Source organism: Carcharodon carcharias, chromosome 20 (assembly GCF_017639515.1).
Source record: "Carcharodon carcharias isolate sCarCar2 chromosome 20, sCarCar2.pri, whole genome shotgun sequence".
Lineage (NCBI taxonomy): Eukaryota > Metazoa > Chordata > Chondrichthyes > Lamniformes > Lamnidae > Carcharodon > Carcharodon carcharias.
This window is the reverse complement of record NC_054486.1, coordinates 68,822,567-68,836,641: the sequence shown is the minus strand read 5'-3', so window position 1 is coordinate 68,836,641 and position 14,075 is coordinate 68,822,567. Positions and strand designations below refer to the sequence as shown.

The 14,075-nt window shown below is 39.6% G+C and overlaps 1 protein-coding gene across 5 annotated transcripts in view; it reads left to right on the top strand.

The window, feature by feature from the left end:
• LOC121292155 (5'-3' exonuclease PLD3-like) overlaps positions 1-14,075 on the top strand; it is a 64,829-nt gene that overhangs the window by 18,934 nt on the left and 31,820 nt on the right. For 2 of the 5 annotated variants that reach the window (XM_041213776.1, XM_041213777.1), the window contains one exon: positions 6,293-6,373. The exons of 1 other annotated variant lie outside the window; for it this stretch is intronic. In XM_041213776.1, the coding sequence (XP_041069710.1) occupies positions 6,293-6,373 (81 nt within the window). Of the gene's footprint in view, positions 1-3,234; positions 3,330-6,292; positions 6,378-14,075 lie in introns of those variants that run through there. 2 more of the 5 variants (XM_041213775.1, XM_041213779.1) reach the window with 2 other exon arrangements.

Genomic DNA, 14,075 nt, shown 5'->3' with positions numbered 1-14,075 from the left:
CTGGGTACCTTGCACAGACTTGTAGAATCTGCATCCTGTGGTCACACACTATCTGCACGTTCATAGAGTGGAAGCCCTTCCTGTTGACGAAGGCACCGGGCTCAGCTGCTGGCACCTTGATGGCCCCATGTGTACAGTCTATAGCACCCTGGACATGGGGGAAGCCAGCAATGGCTGCGAAGCCTCTGGCTCACTGTATCTGACTTGCCTGGTCGCAGCGGAAGTGGATGAAGGTGGATACCTGTCTGAACAGAGCATCTGTAACCTGCTTGACACAAGTGTCTACAGCTGATTGGGAGAGCCTTGGAAGGAGCCAGAGGCATAGAAGCAGAGGGCAACTGCGAGCTTCAGAGTCGCTGGCATGGGGTGTCCACCCACACAGTTAGGGGAGATCTCAGAGCCAATCATCTGACAGATATAGTTGACTGTCTCCCTTGACAGTCAGAACCTCCTTCGGCACTGAACCTCAGTCATATTGAGGTAGCTGCTTCGCTGCCTGTATACGCTGGCAGCAGGATAGTGGCATCTTCTGTGGCCCCTTGCACCTTGGACAACCACTTGGCCTTGCGCCTTTTGTGCCTGCGCCTGGCCTCCCAATGGTGGCTACCCTGGAGGCTGATTGTCCTGTCCTGGCCTCCTCCTTATTTTAACCCTCCCTTCCTCCTCAGAGGAGCTGCCTTCAGTGGAGATGTTAGAACCCATACCCCCAGGCTAAATGGAGGCCTCCTGAAAGCTGCAGGCCCGAGAAAGATTAATGTCTGCAGACTGGTTTCAAAGTACACAAGAAGATCTTGGAAATCGATGAGAACTACTAACAATCACACAGGCAACTTTTAAACACTTTCAGCAATTAAAACTTTGTGGAAAACATGAACAACCCCTCTGTGTCCACATAACCTGACATTTCATGAGGTTTATTAAAAAATCTCCTACCCGTCTGCCCGTTGGGCCCGTGCATCAACCCAAAGTTTGCATGGGCCCCTCAAAATCCAGGACAATTGGCAAGTTAAAGGCCTTACCGAGGCCTTCAATTAATGGTGGGTGAACGTCTGGCTGCTGAGCGTGCCCTCCCAACGGAAATATCACAATGCCACGCGCTGACATCAGCGCCCGCCATTTTAAGCGGTGACGTGCGGGATCCACCACCCGCATGTCAGCTGGAAAATTCTGGCCTTAATGTTTGACTATACAAGTCTCCAGACCTCTCAGTGAGACAGCAAACAGCCCTTACAACAATACCTCCTTGCCATAGCATATGCTCAATTTCACCCTTGACTTTGTTCAAGAGTGGGTGAGGGACCTTGCTCGGTGTGAAGTGGCAAATTGGTTTAGCATCAACCCTTAGGGTAATATAGCATTCGGTCTTCAGTTTTCCTAAGTCTGTAAATAATCTTGGCAATGTATTCCTGAATGTACTACTGTACTGCTCATCAGCAACTTCATCAACTTTATGGATCAACTTTAATTGTAAGCATGCCTTCCTGCTTAATAACAATGATTTCTTGTTCTGTATGATGTACACAGGTTCAATGATTTCTCTATTCTTGTATTTTAGTTTTGCAGGTGTAGTCTTATGACTTTCAGTGTAGTCCTACCAAGACCTTGTAACTGGATGGATGTTGGCTGTGGTGTAATGTGCTTAAGCCATTTTATTTAATCAGATAAGACTGAAATACCTGCCCCTGTTTCTAATTTAAACTATGTGGGTGTCCATCCACTTCAAGTTTAATGCTCCAGTATTTACTTTCTGTTTCATGTTCTTCTCCTAGGAAGGTTATTTTCTTTTATGCAGCTCTTCCACTTCTTGTATGCAGTTTAGCCTTAATATTTTTCTTTCCTTTTGCAGGCTATCTGTGTTTTAGATTGGCAGACAATTTTAAAATGTTGTAACTTCCCACAGTCGTGGACCTCAGTTTCCACACGAACAAACACTTTATTTTGCTTCCTGAGCTCAGTTTGACATGCGATTTGTATTGCCTTAATTAAAGTTGGATCTTCTCTGAGAGCTTTACCTAGGGTCCCAACTACTATGTGATCAAGAATCAATTCATTCCTGAATACTCCATTGTCACAATTTTCTGCCAGCCTGTATAGATCGTTGATGAGTGAATCCATGCGGGTCTTTGCTTTTGCTTGTTAAATTTTGCCTCTTCTATAATTAAATTTTTGCAAATGCTGAACTATGAATCAAATGTCTGGAGGACCTTATTGTAAGAACTTGAAGTCTCATCAACTATCTGTTTTACTATTACATCATTGGCAATAGCTCCAACTGCATAGAATAAAGTACTGACCTGATTTTTTTGTTCCTTTTATGTGCAAACCAGAAGTGGTTCTATACCTGGAAAGCCTCTTTCTCCAGTTGTCCTAGTGCTGAGCTAATTGTGAGCCTTCAGCAATTCTGGAAGGTTCTGTGAGTGACAGTGTAGATTCCATGCTTGTACCAAATTCTGGACTTGTTGCTGCTTCAGTAATGTTGTTTGTTGATTCTGGTCTGTGCTCACTGCTGTTCAGGCACTGGGTCTGTGTCTCAGCTTGCATCCGTGATGCTTCGACTTTTTTGGTGAGTCTTCAATCCATTCCTTTCATTTTTCTTTCATGAATCTGTTGACTTGTCCGATCTGTAATCTGTTTTTGGAGTTTTCTGGGCTTTTTACTTGAAGTCAGTTGCCACCAAGTTTCACCTTGTATCTGGGGTCTAGATGGGGGTCCTTCAGGGTTTGTCTATTTTCCCTAAGTAAGCTACTCAAGCCTGTAGTTTGATGAAGCTATTATTATTTATTTACAGCTCTATGAACATCTTAGGAACGCTGCACAGGGTTGGAACTTCTCCTCCCTCCAGATCTCTGTTACTCAGTCATGTGTTAATACATCATAGTTACATATACATCAGGTGCTTCTGACGTTAACAGTTTTAAGGTTTGCTTCCTCTAGTCCATTAAGGATCTTGCATAACTCTTTCTAAGAATTCTCTTTTGAATGCCCTATCTTATCTGTAGATATTGTATTTTGTTGTTGGAATCCTTTCAGCATGTAATTCAGAATCAGGCATTGCTTATTCTCTATGTAACAGTTTTGAACTTAATTTGCTAATATGCTGTCCTAAAGGAACTGACTCATTCTGAGGCGCTGTTTCACAGCCAGTAGATTGCTAAATCTCGGTCCTCTGTGAGCATTACAAGTTTTGCTGCTTGCATGTCTCTTCCACTCCTATCTATGCATTTTGTTATAAAGGTTCATAATTCATAGGAGATCTCACATTTGCTACAAGGAATAATAGACTTTTCATTTCTACTCCGGAGTTTCGCTTTGAAAGTGCTTGTCACAAGGTAGGCAGATATTCTTATTTCTTAGATTTTTTAAAATTAAGTTTTTGTTTTAAATACAATATGTCTCCTTTGGGTTTGCTTGGAGGAGTGAAGGTCCAAGAATAGTTAAGAAGATGGGTCTGAAGCAGAGCAGGGAGTGAGCGTGAGAAGGAGACTAAGATTTGGAAGAGTGGTGAAAACTTGGGGAGTAAATGATCGGAGACATGCGAGAAGGGAGAGAAAGACAGCGAGAGGAGGAGGAGGTTGGGTCTGTAGTGGTGTTGGTGACATTTTTGTCAGGAAGCTTTTGGTACGCGGTAAGTCAGCAAGTTAAAACTTGTGTATTTTTGTACATTTGCTATGCAGATTGAAGCAGGGGACTCAGGGCAGAAAGGCTAAACAAATATCTGGTTGGTTCAGTGTTTCTAATTTAAAAACAACCAGAAAACTTGACCTACAGCCCAAAATTATTTAGATGCACATAATGTATCAAGTAGAACATAACATACTGGTACTGGACGTTCTGATGTACTGCATACAAGAAGGTTGCCCGTCCCTATATGCTTATTTTTAGTTCTAATGCTGTATTTAAAGATGCAGCACCATTTCTGGGAGAGCATTTTCCATTTATTTTCTAATGCAATTCAATAATCAATTTCACAAAGTTACAATATATAAACATAATGAAAGTAACATTAAGCTCATATTGGCTCTTTCTCCGAAATGGTAATTGCCCTTAGCCTTTAGAGTAGCTAAGGTCACTGCCTTGCCACAACAGCACAGTAAACAATATTTTCTTCGCTATTTATCAGATATCTCTTGACCAGCCATTCTTTCCTCTTGGAGTGAAATGGGCCACTGGTTGCAACTACCATGCCCTTTCTAATCATTTACTTAAAGACATGAAGATTATGATGGCTTCACACGGCTGAATATCCCACCAACAATAATGGAATAATGGCTAGTTTGGTGAAGTACTAAAGGACGATGGGGAAATTTGAAGCATATCTGTGAAAGGAGTGGGACAAGGGGAGAAAATTCATAAAGAATAAATGATAGGGAAAGCAAAAAGCCTTCATTTTCATCGATATTTACCCCTCCTGGACACAAGAAATTCACCAAATTGTGTCAGATTTCTGCATTTATTTCATACATATTTTTTGAGATTTTCTTGTCAGAGCCCTAGTAATTCATTATTTATACCTTCATATGTAATATGAATAGGAATAACATGCCACAGGGCTAACAATTTCTCTTGGTATTTTACATCAGCAATTATGTGGATTGTCTACCATGCTCTCTAATCCACTGCGAGGCTAAAAATATTCTATGCTGCCAAGCCATGTATTTCAGGTTCAAGTTAAGTAAAATGAATTCACAAATAAGATAAAAGCAAACAAGCTCTGAAGAAGAATCATATGGACTTGAAACGTTAACTCTGTTTTTCTCTCCACAGATGCTATTAGACTGCTGAGTTTTTCCAGCATTTCTGTTTTAATTCAAATTAATATGGTTACAGAAAGTAAACAATACAACCAATAATTGCAAGTAATCAATATTTGTTAAACTGGCCTGAAACAAAATAATAGAAGGGAAAATCTTATCTATCAGAATCTTTTACCAAAGTTTCTAATGGGTATTAATGGTGTAATGGAACTCCTCTCACTGCTGCAATAACCAGTATTGAGGGAACTGGAGATATAGGGAAAAGTCACATCTCAGTAACTCCAGACGTTCAGCACAAAAGAAGTCAAAACAGTTCTTCCTACCGGAAAGAAAATCAATAATGCATTTCTATCATTTCCCATTAGCAATTGAGAAGCTGGGGCATAACAGCAATCTTTCAGACATTCTTCTGATTCCATGGTCTTTTGGTACCTGACTTCCATAGTACGTTGTGCCTACGCTTCTTTAGTCTGCTTGTCTCCAAGAACAATCTTGGGTGTCCAATATGAATCTTGCGTTAAACACAAGGGAATGTCTGAAGCAATTACTTTATGCATATATGCAACAACATCTCTGCAGGAAGCTGCCTTGGTTTGATATGGAATTATGAGATGGTTACAGCACAGAAAGGGGCTACTTGATCCACTGAGCTGTGCAAGAGCAATTTTACTAGTTCTACTCCCCATACACATTCCCCATAGTTAAAATTGCTTCTTTCAGTGAAAAAATTACAATGGGAAAACCCACGTTAGTGATAAACCACTGCACATTAAACCAATCAAATCACTCAAAATGGTTTTTGAAAACATTTTCATGCATGTTTTCCACAGTAACTGAAGTTTCAACTGCCTAAAAATCGAGCGTATAATAAAAATATATTTAAAACTATGTATTTTACAATAGCTTGTACAATATCTTAAATTAAGCGACTGTAATTCACCAGGAATAGACTGTTCAAACCAGGTGTTACTTGTAAGGGTGACAGTTGATTAACCTATTCATTTTAACTCATTGACTGCCATTTAACAATGTGAAAACCAAGGTCTTTATCTATCTGCGCTCCATTAGGGGATTTTTCTTTGATGTATTTTAATGGCTACAAACTGCCACCTAGTGTGGGAGAAGAATATAGCCCTGGAAAAACTCAGCAGGTCTGGCAGCATCAGCGGAGAAAAGTTGACGTTTCGAGTCCTCATGACCCTTCAATAGAGTCATGAGGATTCAAAACGTCAACTCTTTTCTTCTCTGCCGATGCTGCCAGACCTGCTGAGTTTTTCCAGGTAACTCTGTTTTTGTTTTGGATTTCCAGCATCCGCAGTTTTTTGTTTTTATAAGAATATAGCCCTTCTGTTTTATGAAGGTGGAAACAATTTGCAATGTTTTTACAAAATACTGGAGACAATAATTTGAGTGATGGATTTTATTTTTTTTACTTATTGTAACCGGGATTTACATTGTTTGTGTCCTTGATTATCTTAGAAAACTATAATATAATAACATGCTGCACTGTTGAAATATGTGACCTTTTCGTTATACAGATGAAGTCCCTGAGAAACTTAGGGCATCAAATCTCACGCTTGCCGTATGTTAAAAGTCATAGGAAATGCAAACACGAGTGGGTAGGTAAGAATGCAAGGCCTGTATCACATAGTGTTATTATAAGAGTCTGATAGGTTCAATGTTTTAACTAATAAATAATTTTAGCACGTGCTTATTTACAAAATAGAGTGGAACCTTTATTTGCACTCCAATTATTTAGTCTTCTAATTGCCTGACAGGTCAACAGGCCAACACCTGACAAGAGACAAGGAAACTACAAATGTTTATTTTGTTTTTATTGTACTTGGCTTCATTCTCATGCCTAGGGTACTCCTGTCTCACATGCATGACCAAACTTTGGGGATATCCCATTTTCACCAATTACCAGGGTTAATGGAAGTTCCACTTGGATTAAAAAATGTTGATATTTAGTTAAGATTTGTAATTAAAATGACATTCTGTTTCTGTAACCTCGCTTTATTGTAACACAAGAAGACACTTTAGAAAACATTGGCACATTAAAGTATATTACTTTATATTAATATAATATTTTTCCCCTGTGGTCAGCTTTGAATTGTGGTTAAGTTTGAAATGGTTCTTGTCATCTTCTTGAGCAAGTGTCTCCAGATATGCAGGCAGAGTCTGCACATTGTGCATTCTGACTGGCATGTGCGCCACAACTATTTCACTGCAATGTTAGATTTTGCTTGATCTTCCCTTTAATAGTCTTTGCTGTAGTTTTCACATTTCAGGATGTTTTGACCATTTTCCCACTAGGATGATTTGAGAATGAAGAGTGATTTGCAGCCAGGGCAGTGGACAAGGGTAGCATGGATGCCAACTCCCCAGAGGGTAAGATTGCACATGAGTTTTGCTGCAGAGAACACGGATATGAGGACTTTGGTGGGGTGGGTTACAGAAGAAGTCCGCTGGGTAAAATGAAATGCTTGGTCCTCTGGCAGTCCTGCCAGAATGCTTCCGAGCAATGTCAAGGGAAATAGAAGAGTCTGGCACCGACATTGAACAAGAATATACACAGCTTGGAGACCAACCTTTCCAGCATGAAAATGGTGGCCAACTCCTTTAGCAAACTTGTGGACCTAATCATGATGCAGCTGATGTCTGTTACAATGGAAGCTCAGACTGAAGTCATGCAAAATCAGCTTACTGCCATGGAAGCTTAGACTCCTGCTGTCATGGCTGTGGTACTAAAGGTGTTCAAAGGGGCTTGCAGGGTGTAACAGCAATTTAGCAATCTGTCCTCCAACAGCACCCTTAAAGCGTGAGTGCACAATGACACCTGTGCCACACAGAAGCCTAAAATCCTCATGAAGCTGTGTGCTCGCTCTGCCAGTGCTCTCTGGCAAGAGAAAATGAAATATACTCAAGGTTCTTTAAACGGAGAGTGTCAGCAACTTCCCTTACATAACAGTGGATAGCAAACTGTGAACATCTTGAACTCCAATCTGGAAGGAGCCTGACACATAAAGGTTCAATGCTATGGACACCTTCACAGTCTCTGGCAATGCCGTCCTTGCGCTGAGGTTGCAGCTGTGGCCACAGCAGGTGGCAGATTTTATTGAAGACATCCTTAATGAGGTGGAGATATCACACACTGTTTCTCACTGAGGATCAGGATTGGGAATTGCTCCCTGAACACTCTGGGTGAAAATGGCCTCCTGAAACAAGCACTCCTCCTCTCTCTTCGAGCATCTTGCCCTTCTCTGTGTCACACATCCTCATTCTCCCAGTCATGCTACAGTCCAAATGGAATGCTTATTACTGCAGCCATGTTTGGAAGCAAATGGAAACCTTGAACTCAGGCTAAAGTCCTTCAGCACCTGCTACCACTCCTGGTAGACTCCCGGTAACATTAAAAAAAAACTCTAGAGAACACCAAACACTTCTACATTCTAGCACCAGCCAGTGGAAATCAGTCAGCAATTAACCTTTAAAAAGGGCTGGTGGAAGGCCCTTGCTGCTGCTGAATATGTATTCAACTATGCAAGATTAAGAGATGGTGTTAGCTGGAGGGCTGAGCTCTAAGATAACAATGTTGGTGTCAAATTAACGTTAGGTGCTGATCGATGTTTTCATTTGCACGCTTCCAGTGGACATTCACAATAAATTGCAAACGTTCTAACCAAATGTCATCCAGCACAACTAGAGGTAAAAGTGCATGAGCTGATGGACACCACTTTTACCCTCTTTGGCCATTCATAGATCCCAAAAAAGAATTTTGCCTCAGAATTTTGCATCCAAATATTCAGGTCCCTAATCGAAGTGTCTGATGCCACTACTGACTACAGTATCAACAGCAGGCCTGAATCAATAGTGATAATGCTCATTACTTGTGGTTTTCCATTTTATTCATATTTTTTCAACCCAATTGACAAAATAATAGAAAATAGGGGACAGAAACAGATTTCTTGTGGGTCAGAGAGAGTAATCAACAGGAAGGGAGAGCAGGTTCGGTGGAGTTACCTACTGAACTGCAATTCAATAGCCTTCTGCTTTAAGTTAGTTAAAGTACTTACATCAATTTCATGCATTCTGTTTTAAAGGCCACAAGATGCAGAAATATTTAAATGAATAGCAAGCACAATTCTGTAGTACTGGTGTCAAGTTCGCCATCTTTAATCTGTGCATCCATTTGAAATAGCAGCTGGGGAATCTGAGGGACAGAGCTCTTAAACTGCTACAGGCATCACAATTTTTTAATGTTTATAGTATTTTATTATTGTTTTTGGTAAGTGATTTCAGATATTTTTGTTTGGTGTAAAATAAAAATTGGGAAGGCATTTTAATTGCTTAATCTAAGTATTTTTAAAGCAACTCCGTTTTGAGATTAATACACATTATAAAAAGGCGGATAACGGAAATGAGCCGGTATCTATTGTATCTGCAGACCTCAGCTATTTGCTTATGGCTCAAGGTCATGACTCAGGATAGAACTTTGTTATGACTTGCAAATAACTTGCAACACATCACCTCCAATGATTGCTGAAGTCATCACTGCCCTTAACTGTTTCATTCCCGGTTAACACAGCAATTTCACCTAATGTGTTACATGGATCAAATGGCAACTGATGAGATGGTTTGGAATATCCAACACTTTAGTTTTCTGCCTCACTGATTAGCATGATATAGTTGACATGTTGGTATATTTCCCAAAGTACGGCGGGGGTGGGGGGAGGGGAGCGTTCTGTGTGCTCGGTGCTTACGGACAAATTCCCAACCTGCAGTTGTTATATGTCTTCTGGTTCCCATAAGTTAGAAATAGCCATACTTTAGGCTCAAAATGCTCACGCTTCGTCCAATTTATTTCTTTCACCTCCTCATGTGGCTGGTGGACTGATATATTGTTACCTGGCATATGACTGCAGTGCGACAGCGAATGTGGCACCCTGTGATATATATTCACATAATTATTAGTTTCTAGCCCTTTACGAACAATATAACAATATGACAGAAGTCTACCCTAGAACTCAGAATTTAATCCAGAAAAGGCAAAAACACTGTTAAAATGGCTTCAGCATCACCTGTCAAAATACACTTTGCAACACTTCCATAGCTTTTGAGGAATTCATGGTCATGAGATACTTCATCTTACTTGCCATTCAAGGCTTAGAGTGTATGATAATGATAATCATGACCTGGGTTGTAGCAAAACCAGTCAAGATTGGGGCCTTTATAGCATTTTAGCTATAATTCCTAAATTAGCTCCAATATTTCCTGAGTGCACAGAAGCTCTTATTCTGTGTAGGAAGGTTTAGAGACTTAAAGTTACACTTTTGCCGTTTTCTGTATTAGTCTGCAGTAATTTGCATATGTTACTAGAAAGAAAGCATCTTACATAACCTTAATGCATCCCAAAGTGGCTTGAAGCCATGAACGCTTTTGAAAGAAAAATGGAAAATGCTGGAAATACTCAGCAGATCAGGTAGCATCTGTGGAAAGAGTTAACATTTAAGGTCAATCATCTTTCCTCAAGTTGAAACCTGCTGAGCATTTCCAGCATTTTCTGATTTAATTTCAGATTTCCAGTATCTGCAGTAATTTGCTTTTGTATGCATACATTTGGAATGTAGTCACTGTTGCAATGGAAAGGAAACATGGCAGCTAATTTGAGTGCAGCAAGCTCCCAATGAGACAAATGACCAGATGAACTATTTTGGTTGAGGGATAAATGTTGGTGAACTCCCTGCTCTTATTTGAATGATGCTTTGTGATCTTTTATGTCTAACTGATAGGGAAGATGGGCCCTCAACTTAATATCTCACCTGAAAGATGGCATCTCCAAAAATGCAGCACTCCCTAAGTACTACGCTAATTTGACAGCCTAGATAATTATTGGAAATTCCTCAGGGTTTCTTCCTGCCATAACCTCAACAAGGTTTTCACTAAGCTTTGGCCACAGTGGACTGGAAGAAGCTCCAAGGTATTTCCTGGTCTATATGCTAAAATTGTCTGTAACAGGTTTTGAACCCACAAGCTTCTGTGTCAAAGGTGAGAATATTGACCATATTCTTTCTGTATTTGTTTTATAACCTGTTGGATTGATAATTTAAATTGTTTCAATGAAAGAATTACTTTTTAACAAGAGGATCCAAGAGTCAAGGCAATTTTTCTTACCGCTTGTAATTGTTTTCGGTGATTTCCCTGTTGAAAAATGTGCACAGATTTATTGCACTGATCAATTTACCATATGTATTGATTGGGTGATAGAGTGAAAAAAAATAGTACATTGCAAGTAAACTTGGATCCTTGCGGATGGAATTTTATTGAACTGTTGCTGAAATTTGGAAATTAGAGATGTAAAGTTTTTGGAGATGACTCCTGTGTCAATGTTGATTAGAGACAATCTATATCTGTTATGCCTTTGGTGACCCCTCTCAAAAGTCTACCATAAAAATAGTGAACAATAGTAAGAATGTAAAAAAAAAGTCCAGTAATGCAGCTCCAATAAGAAATTAAGAACATATGAAATAGGATCAGGAGTAGACATTTCGAGACTGCTCCACCATTCAATTCCATCATGCCTGATCTTCGGCCTTAATTCCACTTTCCTGCCCACTCCCCATATCCCTTAATTCACTGAGAGGCCAGAAATCTATCTCATCCTTAAATATATTCAACGATGGAGCATCTACAGCCCTCTGGGGTAGAGAATTCCAAAGATTCGCAACACTTTGAGTGAAGAAACCTCTCCTTATTATTATTACTCAGTCCTAAATAATCAGCCCCTTATCCTGGGTCTGTGTCATGTTCTATACTCCCTAGTCAGGGGAAACAACCTCTCAGTCTCTTCTCTGTCAAGCTGCTACAAAACCTTATAACTTTCAATGAGATCCCCCCTCATACTTCGAAACTCTAGAGTGCTTAGTCCCAATTAACTTCACCTTTCATCATAATACAAGCAATCAGAAACCAATCTAATGAACATCTGAGGCCCCCAGTGCAAGTATATTTTTCCTTAAACATTGAGACCATAACTGCACACAGTATTCCAGGTATGGGCTCACCAAAGCCCTGCACAATTGTAGCAAGACTTTTTAATCCTCTACTCCAGTCCCTTGCAACAAAGGCCAACATGCCAATTGCTTTCCTAATTGCTTTCTAGACCTGCACGCTAACTTTCTCAGTTTCTTGTACGAGTACACCCAAGTGCCTCTGAACATCAACATTTACAAGTTTCACACCTTTTAAAAAATTTTGCTTTTTTTCTTACTAATGAATTAATGATCTTTGAATGGAAAACTAGTAGTAGTGCCATAAAACAACCATCAATTGTAATGAAAACCCATCCCATTCATTGATTTCCTTTAGGGAAATAATTTTGTCATCCTGATCTGGCCAGACTTCAAACTCACAGCAGTACAGTTGACTCTTAAATGCCCTCTGAAATGGCCTAGCAAGCCACTTTGTTGTAAAAATTTGGATGGGCAACAAATGCTGGCCTTGACAGTAATGCCGACATCCCATGAAAGAATTTTTTAAAACTACCTAAGTGAATAACACTTCTGCACATTGTTCTCCATCTGTCACCTTGTGTCCCATTCACTTAGCTTGTCTATATACCTTTGCAGCCTCTTTGTGTCCTCCACAGAGCTTACTTTCCCACTTAAGTTTGATTTGTCGGTAAACTTAGATACATTAGTAATGCATCCCTGTCTCTTCATCTAAGTCATTAATATGGATTCTAAAAGCTGAGGCCCCAGCACTGATCTTTGTGGCACTCCACTAGACACAGCCTGCCAACTTGAAAATAGCCTTTTCTCTACCCTCTACTTCCTGTCCATTAATCAATCCTCTATCCTTGCTAATATATTGCCTCCAACTCCATTAGCCCTTATCTTTTGTGTTACCTTTTGTCTAGCACCTTATTGAATATCTTTTGGAAATCCAAGTATTACTACAGCTATTGGTTCCCCTTTATCTACCCCATTAGTTACATCTTCAAAAACTAATAAGCTTGTCAAACATGATTTCCTTTTCATAAAACCATATTGATTTTGTCTGAACATAGCTAACTTTACTAAGTGCATTGTTAAGACTTCCTTAATAAGACATTCCAGCATTTTCCCAACAACTGATGTCAGGCTATCTGGCCTGTAGTTCCCCATTTACCCTCTCCTTCTTTCTTGAATAGCGCAGTTTCATTTGCTAATTTCTAATTTGCTAGGATTATTCAAGAATCGAAGGAATTTTGGAAAAACATAACCAGCACATCCATTATCTCTGTAGCTACCTCTTTTAGAACCCTCGAATGCAGGCCATCAGCTTCTGGTGATTTAACAGAATTTAGTCCCGTAAGTTTCCCCAATACTTTTTCTCTGCTGACATTAATTATCTTAAGTTCCTCACTCTTTTTAGCACCTAGGTTTTCTTTTTCTGGTTTATAATTTCTGTCTACTACCATGAAGACAGAAACAAATTATTTGGTCAATGTCTCTGCCATTTCCTCATTCCCCATGAAAATTCCCCCTAATTTCTCCTGTTTTTGCCTCTAAAGGACCAATGCTTCCTTTAACTATTCTTTTCCTTTTTATGTACTTGTAGAAGCTCTTATAATCTCTTTTTGTATTCCTGGTTAGTTTACACCTATTCTATGTTTTTCCCTTTTTATGAACTTTTGGCTGGTATCTAAAACACTCCCAAATCTCTGGCTTGCAACTATTCTTTGTCACATTATAAGCTTCTTCTCTTAATCTACTACTACCCTTTACTTCCCTAATAAGCCACAGATGGATCTTTCTTGCTAAGTTTTTGTTTGTTAATGGAATGTATTTTTGTTGAACATTTTGTATTGTTTCTTTAAATGTTTCCCACTGTTTATTTATCATCATACTATTTAGTCAATTTACCCAATTAACCCTCACCAGCTTTCCCAATGTAATTGACTTTCTTTATGTTTAAGATTCTTGTTTGGAACTGGAGTACGTCACTTTCAAATTTAATGTGGAATTCAGTTGTATTATGATCACCTTTTCCTAAGAGATTACTAATTAACCCTGCCTCATTGCACAATATATCACTGTTCCTTCACTGTTGCTTGTTCAAAATCCTAGAGCTCCCTCCCTTAAAGCACTATGGTTGTACCTACACCACAGGGATTGCAGCAGTTCAAGAAGGCAGCTCACCACCACCTCCTCAAGGGCAATTAGGGATAGGCAACAAATGCTGGCCTAGCCAACGATGCCCACATCCCATAAATGAATTAAAAAAAAACTAGATCTAAAATAGCTTTATCCCTGGTTGTTTCCACAATATATCGTTCCA